This window comes from Elephas maximus, chromosome 24, assembly GCF_024166365.1.
Source record: "Elephas maximus indicus isolate mEleMax1 chromosome 24, mEleMax1 primary haplotype, whole genome shotgun sequence".
NCBI classification, from domain to species: Eukaryota; Metazoa; Chordata; class Mammalia; order Proboscidea; family Elephantidae; genus Elephas; species Elephas maximus.
In genome coordinates this window covers 39,554,360-39,574,574 of record NC_064842.1, presented here as the reverse complement: position 1 = coordinate 39,574,574, position 20,215 = coordinate 39,554,360, and the positions used below count along the sequence as shown (strand labels likewise).

Genomic DNA, 20,215 nt, shown 5'->3' with positions numbered 1-20,215 from the left:
GGGGTAATAACTGTATAGCTCTCTGTACGTACAGCACTGAACATGGAGTCTGCCTGCCAGGTGGTAGATGCTCAGAAAATGGCAGCTAACAGCACCAGCTTTTTCTGACCCATTCACACCTTCTTCCCTTTGCTTTATATAATCCTTGATCCCAAGGTATTAAGGGAAACAGGAAGCCTTGTGCCAGCTTTCCCCATCTGAGGACAAATGGACTCTGCCTCTTTGCCTTTTATGATGACCCCTTAGGTCTAAAGAAAGAAGGAAGTGTGTATTCTTTCTCTGCACAAGTCAAGTGTTAAGAATTGAGGTACAAGTATCTCCCGTATAACTGGGGTTCATGCTGCTGTCCCCTTGGTTTCCTTATCTCCTGACATATGTTCTGTGGACAGAAAGGCTAAGCGTGAGCTCTGTATTTGTGTATGCATATGTGTGTGATTTTGTATGTGCGTTTTTGTCTTTATTGTCACTTTTTTAGCAAAGGTTGTAAACCCAAATTGCAGAATTGGGGAAAGGGTCACAAAATTCTGTACATTTTATTATTTTCAAAATTGTTTTAAAATATTTTCATGTAAAACCTTTCTCAACATAACAAGTGAAAGCTAACATTTATTTATTTATTCATTTATTAATAACATTTATTATTATTACATAATGTGGAAACCATGGTGGCGTAGAGGTTAAGTGCTACGGCTGCTAACCAAAGGGTCGGCAGCTCGAATCCACCAGGCACTCCTTGGAAACTCTATGGGGCAGTTCTACTCTGTCCTGTAGGGTCGCTGTTAACATTTATTCAGAGCTTATTATTTATTTTATTTTTTTTACTATATTCCAAGGTTACTATAACTTATTTGCAGTATTACATCACTTAATCCTGTGCAGTGGATGAAATAGGCACTGTCATTGGAATCCTGGGTGGTGCAAACAGTTAACGTGCTCAGCTGCTCTCCCAATTTTATAGATGAGAAATCTGAGACACAGAGAGGCAGGGATGACGGCCATTTCTCACTGGTGGATCTCTAAAGGACATAAGTTATGTAAAGCACACACATGCACACAGACACAAAATTGTTGATTAAAAAATACATAACCAAAGATTATCAAGGATCTAAAATTTTATACGTACTTTGTTTTTCTTTGTTCAGCATTGTCAAATTTGTGTGGAGGATGCTAAACTTCGTGATTTCCATTTTACATATGATGAATTTAAGGCTTCAAGGAGTTCTCGTTTGCTCAAGGTCTTAGAAACAGAAGGGAGTTTGAACCTGTTACTTCCGTCTAGGGCTCCTTCCCTTATACTCATTTCCTTTAAGATGCTAAAGGGTGAGGTGGAATGGCAGCATTCTAGAGGGGAGAACAGATCGTTTATCCCTAGTTACTGGGACATTGCACCGTCATGGGCACAGTGATGGGTAGGTGGATGGACGTGGTGGTGAGAGCTTTTAATCTGATTGCTTGTATTTGCTCGGTTATATAGGAAGCAAGATCATTAGCTGAGGATAAGGACAAGGGAGGATGTGTAGGAGGGTTGAGGGGAAAGAAAGAGGTATGGAGTAGTGAGCTACAGAGTGGGAGAGCGAATGAATAAGGAGACTGTAGTTTGATGACTGGGCAGTGTTTGGAGCCCACTTAAGGCTAGCGGTCAGGTATTTAAAATGAGACCATTGAGTGTGGTTGCCAAGTGCATTTATCTGTGAAAAGACAGAAATGGGGCCACGAGATGGGTGAATTTAACCAGTGTTGGAGTGTTTCTGACAAGTATGATGAATCCATCTCAGGGTGAGGGAGTTGAGGTTATAAGTAAGGGAGTGATTACAGTGATGGATCACAGAATTTAATCTGAGTCAAGAGAGAAGAGAGTACATGAAATGGGTGAACGTCAGGGCAAAGGTGGTATGATCAATGGGTTTTAAGTTTCAGGGGTGTAGAAAAGTTGTTTCGGCATTAGAGAGAGTGAACTGGGAATAAGAGATGAAGATCAGAGATTAGAATTCTTGACACTGAGATCGTGGAAGGGTTGCAGATACTGGTAATCTAGGATATGACCATGGAGTGGAAGGCAGGAACTGAGTGGCTTGAGTATTGAAAGGATCATCTCAGTGGATATTGAAAAAAAAAAAAATCTCAGTAGATATTGAAGTCACCAAAAATTGGGGAGAAGTGTTGGAGAGAAGGACTGAGATCTAGGCACTGAAATGTGGAGGTGTGATGGGGCACGTGGTGTTGGTGGCTGATGATTGCAGCAAGGAGAGGAAGTGGGAGGGATAATTTGATGGCAGGAATTAATAAACTTACCCAAGGTCATAGAATGAAATGGTAGAGCCAGGTTTCACATCTACCAGTCTGGTTCCAGAGCATTCATGCCTAACCACTTTCTTAGATGTTGACAAATGTTATTTTTTCCTGTATAAAATTTCTAGTTAGATTTGTTTACCTATTAAATCCATTGCCCTTGAGTCAATTCTGACGCATAGCAAAACTATAGGACAGAGTAGAACTGCCCCATAGGGGTTTCCAAGGAGTGGCAGATGGATTCGAACTGCTGAACTTTTGGTTAGCAGGCTGAGCTCTTAACTACTACACCACCAGGGCCCCGTTTACCTATTAATAGACATTAAACAATGAATAAAATCACATAAATGTTTACATTAATTTTTCTTTATATGTGACACACAGATTTTTCAAAATAACACAGGCTTGTAAAATCTACCATGCTTGTCATAAGGTCCCTGGGATGGCACAAATGGTTTGCACTTGGCTACCAACCAAAATGCTGGTGGTTCAAACCCATCCAACGGAGCTACAGAAGAAAAGACCTGGCGATCTGCTTCTGTAAGGATTATAGACAGGAAAACCCTGTGGAGCTCAGTTCTACTCTGTAACACCTGGGGTCATCATGAGTTGGGGGCCAACCCAACGGCTCCCAACACCAACGACATCATGATCATCAGGATCTGTTTTAAAAATAAAGTGTTAGAAATACATTTTCTTCTCACAAAATAGGAGGCCCTGGGTGGCCCAAATAGTTAAGTTCTTGGCTACTAACCGAAAGCCTCGTGATTTGAATCCACCCAGAGGCACCTCGAAAGAAGGGCCTGGCAATCTAATTCTGAAAGGTTACAACCATTGAAAACCCTATGCTCAGTTCTACTGTGAATCACATGGGGTTGCCCGGATTGGAATCAGCTCAGCGGCAACGGGTTTTTTATTCACTAAATGGGAATGTAAATTATAAAGAATAATAGTTAATATTAGTTGAGTTTGTTCTATGGGCCTGGTATTGTGCTAAGTATATACGTGCTGTTTAACAACCGTAGTTACTATTTTATCCACATTTTTATAGACAAAGACACTAAGTCTTAGAGAAATTCAGCAACTTGTCAGAGATCGTGTAGTTGAAAGACTGCCTAATTCAGGATTCAAGCCCAGACCTGCCCAACGCTTAACCTCATTTGCACTGTAGTTAATTTTTTATTTAGCAAATATTTATTGAGTACCTACTGTGTGATGGTCCTATGCTAAGTTCTTTCCCCATATCTGGTGAAGGAAAATGTTACCTAAACCTTTAATCTTACTGATTATAGTTATAGTTCCTATAAAGGGAAATGCAGGGTGCCACGGGAACATACACCTAGGGACTTAACCTAGTTCTGGGAGGCCACAGAAGGCTTATTTTAGGATGTAATTTTTAAGTAGAGACTTAAAGAATAATACAAATTATTCAAGCAAATGGGAAGAGGAAATCCAAGGCAGATAAATGGCATCTGCAGAGGCACTGAAGTCCTGTATAAATGAAGAGCACCATTCTTATTACTTAACCTGTGATAAAGCCACGGGTTTAACAGATAATCCGGACATCCTCATTCCTGGTACTTATTCCTCCCAGAGCTGGCACTGCTTGTGAAGACTGCGACACACAGTAATCTCCCCGATCTTGTCACTAGGATAAATTGGAGCATGGAATGGTTCAGCCAGTTGCGTAACTGGAGAAGCGATTTGTGTCATTTTATCTCTGACCCCTTCTCTCCAGGACCTTGCAGACTACCTTTCTGCAGAAGCACTTTTTAAATGAACCTCTCTTTTCGTGGTTCCACTGCTTCCTTTCACAAATGTATTTACCTGGTTAAAAAAAAGAACATTTACTCAAAACCTCTCCGATTATGTACGGATATGGCGTCCCATACCAGGACCCCCAAAGTGTTGTGAACAGCTGGGCAGTCACCATACTTTCACCAGAAACTTATCCTAATGTGGGCCAGAGGTAGGCTTAAAAAGGAGGTGCGTTCATTTAACTACGGACAAATTATTTTTGTTTGTAAAAGATTCCCTTTAGCGACAGACGGAGGAATATATAATAAATTCAGAAGAAGCTCCTATTTTCTAAAGGCCCATCATGAAAAGCTTTATTTGTCACTGCCTCCGGCTGAAACATTCCCCCTACACTGGACTGTATCAAAGAAAATATATATATTTAGAGCCCTGGTGGCACAGTGGTTAAGAGCTTAGGCTGCTAACCAAAAGATCAGCAGTTCAAATCCACCAGCCACTCCTTGGAAACCCTGTGGGCAGTTCTACTCTGTCCTATAGGGTTGCTATACTTGGAATCAACCCAATGGCAAGGGGTTTGGTTTTGGTATACATATACAGAGAGAGAGTGATAGAGAGGTTGAGAGAGAATGTTTGGAGACAGAGAGAGTGACAAAGATTTGTGTGTGTGTGTGTGCGTGCACGCATTCCTCCTGCTTCACCTCCCCCCAGGAGGTACTGTGTCTTAAGCTCCCCACAAGGAAGCCCATCACCAGACATGCTGGCCAACAGCCTCTGAGCATTTCTAGATGCCACCATTAGGTAGGAAGCTGGACTGAGAAGTTATTAAACAGCAGCATTTAGAAGACTCTTGTCCAGATCAGAAGTGGTCCTTTCTGCTGAGGGGAGAGTCCAAGTGGCTGGAGGCCATGAGTCAGGCTGGCCATGAGGGGTTTCACTCATTCAGTGCATATAGTTTAAATAGTGGAAGAATGACCAAACAACCAGGATAAAGGCCAAGCATCAAGTCAAGGCCACAGTCAACCTCTGGTTCAAGTCAAGGCCACAGTCAACCTCTGGTTCAAGTCAAGGCCACAGTCAACCTCTGGTTCAGCCCAACACCAAGGCTGTAGAAAAAACCCTGAGACAGCTGATGTGTCTTGGGGAAGAGGAAAGAGAATTGAAGAGAGTTGCTAAAAACTTGGAAATTGCCAAGGAAGACAGAGCCCCTGGGTGGTACAAATGTTTAATGCACTGGACTGCTAATGGAAAGGTTGGCTGCTCGAGTCCACCCAGAGGCAATTTGGAAAAAGGCCTGGTGATCTACTTCTGAAAGATCATCCATTGAAAACCCTATGGAGCACAGTTCTACTCTGACACAAATGCAGTTGCTATGAGTCAGAAATGAATCAACAGGAACGCGTTTTTTAATAGTTCTCTGTGTACACTATCTGCATTTGTGCACTGCTTGCTGCTATGTCCGCACTCAATTGAGCAGCTCTGATTATTTTCCTCCTTGAGGCAATGGATTTGAGATTGTTCTTGCCCTGAGATTCCCCTAAATGGCCATCCGTAGCTGCCCACAAGGGAAGACAGTCTTCAGGGCAGGGGTGGATTATCCAATAGGCAAGGCAAGCATGGTGCTTACTTTGCTTACCAGATCATCTCTAGGGAACAATTTCACATTCTTTCACTACATCAAAGATTCTGCTGCTAGGTATGGCTGGCATTTGTCTCTCTTCCAACCCCACAGCACCTTCTTACAGGATCAAAGCCTCTTTTCAAATTTACAAACCTTGACAGGGGTGGATGGCTCAGTAAGTACGCAAGGTAAACATTGACTTCCTTATGCTTGCTTACCAATGTGTTGTGAATAATCTCAAAAGATGAACAAAATCAAAGATGTGGTGAAACCCATGTGAAATTGTTCACTACAGTTGACCTAGTAAGCAAGGTAAACACAGTGCCTGTTGGATAATCTGCCCCTGTCTTAGTCGTCTAGTACTGTGATAACAGAAATATCACAAGTGGATGGCTTTAACAAAGACAAATTTATTCTCTCACTGTCTAGTAGGCTCTAAGTCCAAATTTAGGGTGTCAGCTCCAGGGCAAGGCTTTCTCCCTCTGTCCACTCTGGAGAATAGTCTTTGTCATCAATCTTCCTTTGATCTGGGAGCATCTCAGCACAGGAACCTCAGGTCCAAAGGACGTGCTTTGTTCCCGGCGCTTTCTTGGTAGTATGAGGTCCCCAGTGTCTCTCTACTTGCTTCTTTCTTTCTTTTAAATAATTTTTATTGAGCTTTAAGTGAATGTTTACAAAAATCAAGTCAGTCTGTCACATATAAGCTTATATATACCTTACTCCATACTCCCACTTACTCTTCCCCTAATGAGTCAGCCCTTCCAGTCTCTCCTTTCCTGACAATTTTGCCAGTTTCTAACCCTCTCTACCCTCCTATCTCCCCTCCAGACAGGAGATGCCAACAGTCTCAAGTGTCCACCTGATACAAGTAGCTCACTCTTCATCAGCATCTCTCTCCTACCCATTGTCCAGTCCCTTCCATGTCTGATGAGTTGTCTTCGGGAATGGTTCCTGTCCTGGGCCAACAGAAGGTTTGGGGACCATGACCGCTGGGATTCCTCTAGTCTCAGTCAGACCATTAAGTCTGGTCTTTTGATGAGAATTTGGGGTCTGCATCCCACTCGTCTCCTGCTCCCTCAGGAGTTCTCTGTTGTGCTCCCTGTCAGGGCAGTCATCGGTTGTGGCCAGACACCATCTAGTTCTTCTCGTCTCAGGATGATGTAAGTCTCTGGTTCATGTGGCCCTTTCTGTCTCTTGGGCTCATAGTTATCGTGTGACCTTGGTGTTCTTCATTCTCCTTTGATCCAGGTGGGTTGAGACCCATTGATGTATCTTAGATGGCCGCTTGTTAGCATTTAAGACCCCAGACGCCACATTTCAAAGTGGGAAGCAGAATGTTTTCATAATAGAATTATTTTGCCAGTTGACTTAGAAGCCCCCTTAAGCCATAGTCCCCAAAACCCCACCCTTGCTCCGCTGACCTTTGAAGCATTCAGTTTATCCTGGAAACTTCTTTGCTTTTGGTCCAGTCCAGTTGAGCTGACCTTCCGTGTATTGAGTATTGTCCTTCCCTTCACCTAAAGTAGTTCTTATCTACTAACTAATCGGTAAATAACCTTCTCCCAGCCTCCCTCCCTCCCCCCTTGTAACCACAAAAGTATATGTTCTTCTCAGGTTATACTATTTCTCAAGATCTTATAATAGTGGTCTTATACAATATTTGTCCTTTTGCCTCTGACTAATTTCACTCAGCATAATGCCTTCCAGGTTCCTCCATGTTATGAAATGTTTCACAGGTTCGTCACTGTTCTTTATCGATGCGTAGTATTCCATTGTGTGAATATACCACAATTTATTTAACCATTCATCCGTTGATGGACACCTTGGTTGCTTCCAGCTTTTTGCTGTTGTAAACAGAGCTGCAATAAACATGGGTGTGCATATATCTGTTTGTGTGAAGGCTCTTATATCTCTAGGGTATATTCCGAGGAGTGGGATTTCTGGGTTGTATGGTAGTTCTATTTCTAACTTTTTAAGAAAACGCCAGATGGATTTCCAAAGTAGTTGTACCATTTTACATTCCCACCAGCAGTGTATAAGAGTTCCAATCTCTCCACAGCCTCTCCAACATTTATTATTTTGTGTTTTTTGGATTAATGCCAGCCTTGTTGGAGTGAGATGGAATCTCATCGTAGTTTTAATTTGCGTTTCTCTAATGGCTAATGATCGAGAGCATTTTCTCATGTATCTGTTAGCTGCCTGAATATCTTCTTTAGTGAAGTGCGTGTTCATATCCTTTGCCCACTTCTTGATTGGGTTGTTTGTCTTTTTGTGGTTGAGTTTTGACAGAATCATATAGATTTTAGAGATCAGGCACTGGTCGGAGATGTCATAGCTGAAAATTCTTTCCCAAGCTGTAGGTGGTCTTTTTACTTTTTTGGTGAAGTCTTTAGATGAGCATAGGTGTTTGATTTTTAGGAGCTCCCAGGTATCGGGTTTCTCTTCGTCATTTTTGGTAATGTTTTGTATTCTGTTTATGCCTTGTATTAGGGCTCCTAAGGTTGTCCCTATTTTTATTTCCATGATCTTTATCGTTTTAGTCTTTATGTTTTGGTCTTTGATCCACTTGGAGTTAGTTTTTGTGCATGGTGTGAGGTATGGGTCCTGTTTCATTTTTTTGCAAATGGATATCCAGTTATGCCAGCACCATTTGTTAAAAGACTATCTTTTCCCCGATTAACTGACACTGGGCCTTCGTCAAATATCGGCTGCTCATATGTGGATGGATTTATATCTGGGTTCTCAATTCTGTTCCATTGGTCTATGTGCCTGTTGTTGTACCAGTACCAGGCTGTTTTGACTACTGTGGCTGTATAATAGGTTCTAAAATCAGGTAGAGTGAGGCCTCCCACTTTCTTCTTCTTTTTCAGTAATGCTTTACTTATCCGGGGCTTCTTTCCCTTCCATATGAAGTTGGTGATTTGTTTCTCCATCACATTAAAAAATGTCATTGGAATTTGGATCAGAAGTGCATTGTATGTATAGATGGCTTTTGGTAGAATAGACGTTTTTACTGTGTTAAATTTTCCTATCCATGAGGAAGGTGTGTTTTTCCGCTTAAGTAGGTCCTTTTTAGTTTCTTGCAGTAGTACTTTGTAGTTTTCTTTATATAGGTCTTTTACATCTTTGGTAAGATTTATTCCGAAGTATTTTATCTTCTTGGGGACTACTGTGAATGGTATTGATTTGGTGATTTCCTCTTCGATGTTCTTTTTGTTGATGTAGAGGAATCCAAGTGATTTTTGTATGTTTATCTTATAACCTAAGACTCTGCCAAACTCTTCTATTAGTTTCAGTAGTTTTCTGGAAGATTCCTTAGGGTTTTCTGTGTATAAGATCATGTCATCTGCAAATAGAGATAATTTTACTTCCTCCTTGCCAATCCGGGTGCCCTTTATTTCTTTGTCTAGCCTAATTGCTCTGGCTAGGACCTCTAGCACAATGTTGAATAAGAGTGGTGATAAAGGGCATCCTTGTCTGGTTCCCGTTCTCAAAGGAAATGCTTTCAGGCTCTCTCCATTTAGAGTGATGTTGGCTGTTGGCTTTGTATAAAAGTAGATGCCCTTTATTATGTTGAGGAATTTTCCTTCAATTCCTATTTTGCTGAGAGTTTTTATCATAAAAGGGTGTTGGACTTTGTCAAATGCCTTTTCTGCATCAGTTGATAAGATCATGTGGTTTTTGTCTTTTGTTTTATTTATATAGTGGATTACATTAATGGTTTTTCTAATATTAAACCAGCCTTGCATACCTGGTATAATTCCCACTTGGTCGTGGTGGATTATTTTTTTGATATGTTGTTGAATTCTATTGGCTAGAATTTTGTTGAGGATATTTGCATCTATGTTGGTGAGCGATATAGGTCTGTGATTTTCTATTTTTTGTGATGTCTTTACCTGGTTTTGGTGTCAGGGATATGGTGGCTTCATAGAATGAGTTAGGTAGTATTCCCTCATTTTCTATGCTTGAAATACCTTTAGTAGTAGTGGCGTTAACTCTTCTCTGACATTTTGGTAGAACTCTGCAGTGAAGCCGTCCGGGCCAGGGCTTTTTTTTGTTGGGAGTTTTTGATTACCGTTTCAATCTCTTTTTTTGTTATGGGTCTATTTAGTTGTTCTACTTCTGATTGTATTAGTTTAGGTAGGTAGTGTGTTTTTCTAGGAATTCATCCATTTCTTCTAGGTTCACAAATTTGTTAAGAGTACAATTTTTCGTAATATGATTCTGATATGATTCTTTTAATTTCAGTTGGGTCTGTTGTGATGTGGCCCATCTTGTTTCTTATTCTGGTTATTTGTTTCCTTTCCTGTATTTCTTTAGTCAGTCTGGCCAATGGTTTATCAATTTTGTTAATTTTTTCAAAGAACCAGCTTTTGGCTTTGTTAATTCTTTCAATTGTTTTTCTGTTCTCTAATTCATTTAGTTCAGCTCTAATTTTTATTATTTGTTTTCTTCTGGTGCCTGATGGATTCTTTTGTTGCTCACTTTCTATTTGTTCAAGTTGTAGGGACAGTTCTCTGATTTTGGCTCTTTCTTCTTTTTGTATGTGTGCATTTATCGATATAAATTGACCTCTGAGCACTGCTTTTGCTGTGTCCCTCGCTTCTTTCTTTTATCTCTTAAAAAAGATTGGGTTAAGATACTACCTAATCTTGTAGACTTCATCAATATAACTGCCACTAATCCATCATAGTGATAGGATTTACAACATGTAGGAAAATTGCATAAAATGGTGGACAATCACATAAAATGGTAGACAATCACCCAATACCTGAGAATCATGGCCCAGCTAAATTGACAGATATTTTGGGGGGATACAATTCAATCTATGACAGTCCCTACTTCAGGGTCTTAACCTGTAAGAATAAAGATTTCTAAAAAAAAAAAAAAAAAAGAAGAAGAAGAAGAAAGGTGTACTTTGACTTATGATTCTGCTAATTTTTCTAAACTAAGGTCTGATGAGGTTGCATAATGCCGAAGGAAGAATATCGGAGGCCACATGTATCTTTCTTTGGTGGCCTTACTCAAGAGAATGAGGGCTCCAGAAAACTGTAGGCTTCAATATCCTGCCCCACATCTGGCCTGGCACTATCCTCAGGCTCCGCAGTGGCTACAAAACTAAACTAATATTGGCACAGACTGCTCAGTAATGTCACCACTGCTCAGGGAGGCAGCACTCTTGCTGCCAGAAGGCCATAGAGGCTGAGGTGGGAATTACTGTTTTTTTGGCCCTCACCCTCCTCCTCAGCTCTAGGCCTGAAAACTAATGGGAGTTGCCATCTGCTCAGATGCCTCTGCTCTCCCCAGGACACAGAGATTAGCCCAGGATTACTCATCTGATCCAGAACGAGTCAATCAGTTCTTCTATGTTCTCCCCCCTCACCCCATGAGGAGGGGGAGTGTCTCCTCAAGGTCTGAGCCTGTAAAGACATGAGGCTGGGGCTGCTCATGACATGAGGTCAAGTCCCTACCATGTCATTAGCCGTTTTGAAAGAATGGAGCCTACAGATTGGGAAACAGACAGGGACAGTCCTGAGGGCATTTGGACCCTGTTTCCAGGCACCTCTCCCAGAGGATATTGGTGGTTCAGTGGTAGAATTCTTGCCTTCTGTGAGAGAGACCTGAGTTCAATTTCCAGTCAGTGCGCCTCATGCACAGCCACCACCCATCTGTCAGCGGAGGCTTGCATGTTGTTATGATGCTGAACAGGTTTCAGTGGGGCTTCCAAACTAAGACGTACTTACTGGGAAGAAAGGCCTAGGACCTACTTCTAAAATTCAGCTAATGAAAACGCTATGGATGACAAGAGTCCAATCCAAAAACCCTATGGATCACAATGGCCCAATCTGAAACCGATTATGGGGATGACACAGGAATGGACAGCCTTCTTTTTGTTGTGTGTAGAGCAACAGCATCCAGACACCCTCAAGGTAACTTCCACCTGAGCCTGGATATCTGTATGGTTAGGCCAGTTCAGTGTTTTCACTTGAACTTGCACCCAAAGAGCCCTAATGCAGAGGCCTTCCCTCATTCAATCAGTGTCAGGTAACCCAGCTTCACAGTATTTTCAGCTTCATTTGGTCTAGCTCTTCATCATTGTGCCCCTGCCTTTTCCCTCATGACACCCTGTGGCCTGTCCCCTGGGTCCATGCACAGCCAACACCCAGCCTTTTCAGCACCCAGGGTGAGTGCTCTACCTCCAGCCACTACCACCTAGCTTGTCTCCTATAACTCCATTCTCTTCCATCTCATTCTCTTCTCTTTATCTGGGTCTACATGTGTTTCTTCAAAAAGACTATAGATTCCTTTGAGGGCAAGAATCACTTTATCCCAACCCCCGCTGCCTAGTATCACAGTTCACACACAATAGGCTCTCTATAAATATTTGCCAAATAAATCAAATAAGAATCCCCATCACTCTGACAGATCGTCCTTGACTAGTGGGAAGAAAGGCAGGAAATTCCCTTTTATTCCTTTGCTGGAGCAATGTGCAATTGTCTACCTCCTCTTACCACTTCACAATATTACTCTCTCATTGTGTGTAACGCTGTTCTTTTCCCTGTGACTTGGGATGGGGGCGGGGAGGGGGGCTTTGACCTTCCCATGGTCATCATTGCCTCCTCTCCAGACAACACAAAACATTTACAACCTCAGCTAAAGCCAGGTGTTGGCACTGCAGTTGCACCTCAGGGCAAGACATGATACTACTCCTCCCTCTGTTGAAAATTGGGAACCACTACTAATTATAGTATTTTTAGTTGATCCAGGTAAATAGTAAATTTAACTTATTTAACAAATGCTTCTGTGGCACTCACTAAATGCCAGACACTTGTCTGAATACTTTAACTGTATTAACTCATTCCTCCTCATAACAGATAAGAAAATGGAGACAGAATGGTTAAGGGGCTTGCTCAAGTTCACACAGGAGGTGGCTGAACTGGAATTCAATGTGGTCATGATGGGGTCTAGCTACACACCCACACCTTTGAGTCCGAGTTGCCTTTTTCAGATTTCTGGCCTCTTGAGAGCAGATTGCTTTGACCTAACCCACCTAGCAACATGTTGATGTATGTTTAGTAAATGTTTCTTGGAGCATTGATTGACTAACCACTGACTTGAGTACAGGTTTATCCCACACAGTTAATTGTTCACATTGTAATCAACACCAGTCCTAAGATTTTGGCCCTCAAAATATGTTTGTTTCAGACAACCTAGGAACCATGCCAAGATTTAACTTTAATGACAAATTGTACCAGTTTTGAGTACTGGAGATGACTCAAAGGCAAATTGCTTTGTCTAAAATTATTGCTGTCAAGGGGCCAATAGTAAATAAAATGTGATTCTGCCCTAAACATGAAGTTACACATCCCTTTTCTCTTCTTATTGCTCTAAGTGTCTGGTGTACAAAATGGGACATTTTTCTCCTATCATTTGTAGACTTTTTCTTGAATTAATATATATTTGCCAGGTGCTAATAAGCCACTGCTTACAGTTCAGCAAAAATAATCAGATTTGAACCTTACCCTTTGGCTTCACTTCCAATGAACAGAACAAACATGAAAAACGCAATGGGGGTGGGGTGGGGTGGAGTGGGGTGAGGGAAGGAAGCTATTTGATGCATGGTTATTCACAGAGCAGTGTTTGAATACTTGCTGGAGCCAATTCTGATTGCCTCAGGGTGTTTCTAAATTGAATTCTAGGAATAAAGTGTTTATAAATAGTAAGCATATAATATGAACACATTCATCCCAGCCACTCCCTTGTGTAGTTCCAATGGCCTTGCCTTACTTACAAGTGTCTCTGTCCCCTGAGTAGTTAATTGGTTAGCTAGTTGGGTTACGTTGGTCGTTCCGAACTGTATCAAACCCAGTACCCTCTTTTTATAACAAATACTGTAATTGACATTTATCATTCTTAAATGAAAATCCTTAAATAATAGAATCTATATACATATAAAATTTCAGCAAATATAATGACCTAGTAGTAGCTAAATGAGAAATAATAAGAACATAATTATAATAATATAATAATATCTATTTTAGTAAGTAAATTATCTGGTAGTATTGCAATAGAAGAAATAAAGGGGACACACATTTGCACCTAATGTAGAGTCACCATGTGTAACGCTGTAGTTTAGTATAATACATGATATATACAAGAGCAATATTACACAGTGTTACACAGGTGACTCAAAGACCATGAACGGCATTGCAGACAGTGTTATGATTTTTCAAAATTATGAAAAAGTCTTGGTAAAATTTCTAAATAACAACGTATATAGTCTTCCCTCCATTTACATAGTAATTATGCACCTCAAAATTTGTCATATATTAAAACCATATAACTATATTAACTAGAACCTGTTGTTGTCGACTTGATTCTGACTCATAGCGACTCTATAGTACAGAGTAGAACTGCCCTGTAGGGTTTCCGAGGAGCATCTGATGGATTCGAACCGACGACCTTTTGGTTAACAGCCAAACTTTTAACCACTATGCCACCAACCAGTTCCTCCTAAATGTAAATAGAATTAGCATCAAGACTCAGATAATTATAAGCCAGCTTTTCCCTACGCAAATATCCAGTAGGATGTTCAGCAGGTTCTGGAATGTGGGGAACGTTTTCACTGTGCAGAACTGGCCCCAGCACCACACTATTATAGCCTTTCCAGCTCTGCTTTCTAAATGCCAGTAATGTTCCCCAATCGGTGTGTCATTCAAAAACAATCTCATAAATTTCCCAAAATACCCTCTGTCATGGATTGAATTATGTCCCCCCAAAATATGTGTATAAATTTGTCTAGACCATGATTCCTGGTGTTGTATGATTTTCTACTGTTTTGTCCTGATGTGATTATCCTAGTGTTGTAAATTCTATCTCTATGATATTAATGAGATGGAATTACTGGCAGTTATGTTGATGAGGCAGGACTCAATCTATAAGATTAGATTTTGGCTTGGGCCAATCACTTTTGGGATATAAAAGACAGAAGCGAGCAGAGAGACCTGGAGCCCTCATATCACCAAGAAACAAGAGCTAGGAGAATAGTGCATCCTTTGGAGCCAGGGTCCCTTTGCTGAGAAGCTCCTAGTCAAGGGAAGATTGAGGGCAAGGACCTTCCTCCAGAGCCAACAGAGAGAGAAAGCCTTCCACTGGAGCTGAATTTGGACTTCAAGCTTACTAGACTGTAAGAGAATAAATTTCTGTTTGTTGAAGCCATCCCCTTGTGGTATTTCTGTTACAGCAGCACTAGATAACCAAGACACCCTCTCTTGGGTGATACCACCACACTGGACAACCACTGGGTTAAATCCTAGTATTAGATATAGCCCCAAATAATAATTATGATTTATCCTCCTAAATTTCCTTGAGAACCAAAGAAATGGCTGCAGTACAATCTTAAATAATTGAGTTAGTTATGAGACTGTAAGTTCCATGAGAGCAAGGGCTGAGTCCATCCAGCGTGCCAGAATATCTCAGCGCCCAGCAGAAGATCTGGGGTTTACAAAGACTTGCTTGAATAAGTAAATCATTTTAGGGGTGAACATATGGGTTAGTGAGAAGGTACACACTATTTAAAAGAAGTAGTTTCACTACTTTCAAGTACATGTACAATACCTAGTCTCTAGGAAGACTTGTACTTAGGAATAATTTAAAAATACCATTTCAATTGTTTCTGTTTGAAAAAGTAGCCTTAAAATGTTTGAACCTAAGAAAGACCCAGAGTTCCCATGTCATATTGAATAGGGAAAGGGAGCATGTTAAGGACCCTGTATGAACTGTTGCCTTGGCCTAAGAGGTTTGCTTAATCTTCACATGACCTGTGAGGCAGCCATTATTAACCCTGTTTTATAAATGAATAAATTAGCCTTAACAAGGCAAATAATCTGTCCAAAGGCAGACAGTTGTTTAAATGGTAGGACAGGATTTGAACTCAGAACTACGTGATTGTGAACCAAAACCAGAACCCATTGCCATCGAGTTGATTCCGACTCATAGTGACCCTATAGGACAGAGTAGAATTGCCCCATAGAGTTCAAAAGAGCACCTGGTGAATTTGAACTGCCGACCTTTTGGTTAACAGCCATTGCACTTAACCACTAGGCCACCAGAAGCTTTCACCTTTCCCAAGAGATTGTGCTGCTCTTTATCGCAAATGGGCAAAGCTGGGTTTCAGTTAAGTCACATCTGAAGGAACATGAATTATGCATATCTGAGGTCCACCTGGATATAATTTTTACTATATGACTTCCGGTTCCAATTGTCACACCTATGAAATTCCACTTCCCAGTGCTTCAGTCGGAGCCCCTGGGAGGATCAAATAGCTAAGCGTTCGGCTACTAACCAAAAGATTGGCAGCTTGAACCCACCCAGAGAAGCCTCAGACAAAAGACCAGGCAATCCACCTCTGAAAGGTTACAGCCTTGAAAACCCTGTGGAATTCAGTTCTACTCTGCAACATGTGGGTTGCTATGAGTTGGAATCAACTCCACAGTTAGTAGCTCTGTGGTTATTTGGTTGATCTTGTTCTTCATCAAGTTTCAAGATTCAAGGTCATATAAGCTCAAGTTAATTGGCTTCTTGAGAGCAGGAACTGTGTCCTCTTAACCTAGCATGGTGCTAGGGTCTTCATAACCTAGCATGGTGCCTGGCATGCACTGGATGTTCTGGGAGTAATTTGTTGAGTTGAATTTAATTGGATTGTTTCTCCTTTTAGGCCTTGGCCTTACACCATATTTCAGCGAGGTTTTGACCTGGTTTTGGGAGAACAGCCTTCTGATAAGATATTCAGGTAGGTGGTTTTCTAGGGACTTGCTTCTGTAGGTCTGCTAGTCCCATGCCCCACTTTCCCCTCGTGGTGAAGTATAAATGGGAAACACTTATAGTTCTGCCATCCTACTAACAGAAGCGCTTACTCCCAAAGCATGCCCAGAGACAGTGTGGAGAACTCTGAAGTTGGGCAGATTCTGTTTGGTTCCTGGCTTCTTCCGTGCTAGCTCTGTGAGCCTTAGTCATTTATTTAACCTCTAGGAGTCTCTAGTTTCTGCATTTGCTAAATAGGACTACATTACATACCGGACTTGACCCTTGTGAGGAATATACGTCTAAGATAATGCAGGGAAAGCCTCTAGCGCAGAAACTGGCACAGAGTAGACAATGTCAGTGTCTGCCTCCCCATTTTGCATCTCATTCATACTTTTCTCATAAAATCTTAATTGTTCAGAATGAACATCTCCCATCCCTGCCTCCCCCTTTCCTCAGCTCTACCTCATTATTATTTTCTTTTAGTCGCCACCCTCCTGGATGCTTCTAGTCCCTCCCAAGTGTCTACCTACATACCTGGGAATAACACATTAGGAAGGCCCACAAGTGGAGAAGGAATTTGGGTGCCCATTATGAATGATTGGGTTTTCATAAAATTGAATTCATACCAAGCCTTTAGCCAGAGCACAAGCTTATTTCCAAACTAAGATCTTATCATTCATTCATTCTGTCAATCACTCCATCACTTAATATACATTTGCTGAGTACCTGCGAAGTGCCAGAGACTGTGCCAGCCTGGCAGGATGGACGTAAGTACATCTTCCTTCGTGAGCAAGCCCTCAAGTAGAGAAAGCAAATAGTCCTACAAAAGTGTCTGACGTCAAAAAGAATGAAAGCTGCTGCATGACATCATTGGGAGGAATGGTAGGCAGGGTAGCAACGTGGGACAAATAGATTTACTTTCTCTTCACCACTCTTAGTTCGCTGGGTCTCACTTATTCACTGCCCTGTCTTTCCAAACCACCTTCCCCAGACTCTCCGTGTCAGCCATTCCTGCCTAAGTGTTAATTTTTGCTGCTGTCTTGGCCTCCCAGAGCTCACTCCCCTTTCCCGGCTTCTTCTGCTCTTCCCTTGGCACTTGGCCGCAGCAGCATTCTCCTAAGGCAAGCTCCTAGCTAGAGTGCAGACTTACAGAGCCCCTTGCTCAAAGGAGCTTCTCACCACCCCTCCCCAGTGTCTCTCCCAGGGCAGGCTGGGCCACATTAATGGCATTGGCCACAGGCTGGTTTTGACAGTTTGTGCTGCAAGAGAATGTCAGCTGTATTCCTTGGACTTCAACTTGGGCATTTAAACTTCCAACGGTGATTTATCATTGGGCTGACTTTTTTGTCACTTTTTCCTACTGCTTGTTGGCCAGGACCTTTGGAGGGTGGTAAAGATAAGGCAAATGGGGAGTCTGGTGGAGAAAGCTCCCTTTCCCCTAGAAGTCAGAAACCAGCACTCTGAATTATTAGAGCAAAACCTGTACGAGAACTGTACTGCCATTCTCACAAGCAGCATTTGTTCTTTTGAAGCCCAGTGGATATGATACCCAAGTGCTAAAGAGGGGGCAGCTAGGCAATTTGACCCATAAGATAAACTGTTTTCGGAACCCATGTGTTAATCAATAGGTGTCTAATCATTTGGTCTCTAACATGACAATAACTTTTTCTAAGATGAAAGCCATGAGACATGATCTGCTCATTTCAGGTACTAAAGAAAAAAAAAAAAAATGCTGTCAAGTCAATTTTGACTCATAGGGACCCATTAGGACAGAGTTGAACTGCTCCATAGGGTTTTCAAGGAGCAGCTGGTAGATTCGAACTGCTGACCTCTTGGTTAGCAGCCAAGTTCTTAACTATGGCGCCACCAGGGTACCAATTGAAATTACTCTGGAATCTGAGTAAACAACTTCCCAATGGCCACTCTGGAAAATTCTATGACCTGCTTAGTGACTAATTTCTTAAAGAAACTCATGGCTATTTACTTCCATTCTGCTTCAAGATTAATGCCCTGATGAATTCTAAACCACTGAATATTTCCTTAGACTATGAAATAGTTTCAATTTTGACATTCAAATGTTTCCACAATTGAATGTCAGCCTACAACTCCCTTTTAATAAGCTGTTTGTCTTCTATGGAACCTTCCATTCTTAGTCAAGCCTGTCTTCTTACTGGTATAAGCACTTAGTGGTGTAGTGGTTAAGAGCTACAGCTGCTAACAAAAAGGTCGACAGTTTGAATCCACCAGGCGCTCCTTGGAAACCCTATGGGGCAATTCTATTCTGTCCTATAGGGACGCTATGAGTCAGAATCAACTCGACCGCAGTGGGTTTGGGTGTTTTTGGTTTAGTGTACAAACTACCCATTTACATGGTCTAGGCCATGTCTTAGCTAAACACAGCATCTATTGAGCACCTACTTTTAAAAGACAATGTTTCGTGTATTCTAAGTATGACCAAACATATGACCATGATAGTCCCTGCCTTTAAGGAACTTATGGCCTTATCAAAGAAGTAGTCTACAATCTACAAGAGAATCCCCAGAGTGCTCTTAAAAATGATTGACAGTTATGCCCAGCACAAAACAATTAATTCAAAAATTCTAGGAGATGGGGCCAGGGCATGAGTGTTTTTAAAAGCATCATGGTGATTTTAATTTGTAGCCAGGATTGAGAAACACTGCCCAAATGCTTCTCCAATCTAACCTGCAATGACTTGTCGCTATCCAAATTTCTGTAATATTCTGGTTATAATGTTTGTGTATTATTATATTTCATATTTATTTTTAATTTGCCTATTTGTTTTCCTAATGAAATCCTTGTCTGCTTGAGAGGAGGGATTGTGCCCTAACAGCTTTAAATATTTAATATCTAATATACAATTTTGAAAGGGCAGTGATGCTTCAGTGGTAGAATTCTAGCCTTCCATGTGGGAGACTGTAGTTCCGCTCCCAGCCAATGCATCTCAAGGGCATCCTCCACTTGTTTTGTCAGTGGAGGTTTGCATGTTGCTGTGACGCTGAACGAGTTTCAGTGAAGCTTCCAGATTAAGACAGACTATGAAAAAAGTCCTGGTGACCTACTTCCAAAAATTAGCCAATGAAAGCCTTATGGATCATAATGGTCTGATCCCATTGTGCATGGGGTTGTCGTGAGTCAGAGGGCAACTCGATGGCAGCTAACAACATACAATTTTGAACATAATAAAAAACCCAAACCCATTGTGGTTGACTTGATTCGGACTCATAGAGACCCTATAGGACAGAGTAGAACTGTCCCATAGGGTTTCCAAGGAGTGGCTGGTAGATTCAAACTGCTGACCTCTTGTTTAACAGCTGAGCTCTTAAGCACTGCACCACCAGGGCTCCATGAACACAATAGCCTTCAATAAATATATGTGGAATGATCATTTCGGGTATTTATTAAAGACTTGAAACCAGACTTGGAAAAGACCTTGATGTCCAACCTAACCTTGGTAATCTGCAATTCCGAAGAACCTAAAAAGTTTACAACCTAGACTGAGAAAGGTCCAAGGGGACCCTGGACCTGGGGACTAAGTCTTCTTACTAAACCCATTCCTAGGGATGAATATGTCATTCCATTGTGGCTAGGATCATGCCATTCCACCAGACCCTCTGATGGCAGAGGTCAGTGCAGATCAAATTTATCTCTTGGCAGCCTTCCTCCCAAATGTGTACCTGCATCCCTGGGAACAATACCTCTTGCTGAATGGCCTGTTATGGGAAA

At 41.5% G+C, this 20,215-nt stretch overlaps 1 protein-coding gene across 1 annotated transcript in view; it reads left to right on the top strand.

Annotated features, from left to right (window-relative positions):
• The window catches only part of ASTN1 (astrotactin 1), a 392,406-nt gene that overhangs the window by 243,965 nt on the left and 128,226 nt on the right, over window positions 1-20,215 (top strand). The window contains exon 9 of the mRNA XM_049868516.1: window positions 16,383-16,457. Coding sequence (XP_049724473.1) covers window positions 16,383-16,457 — 75 coding nt within the window. The remainder of the gene's footprint in view (window positions 1-16,382; window positions 16,458-20,215) is intronic.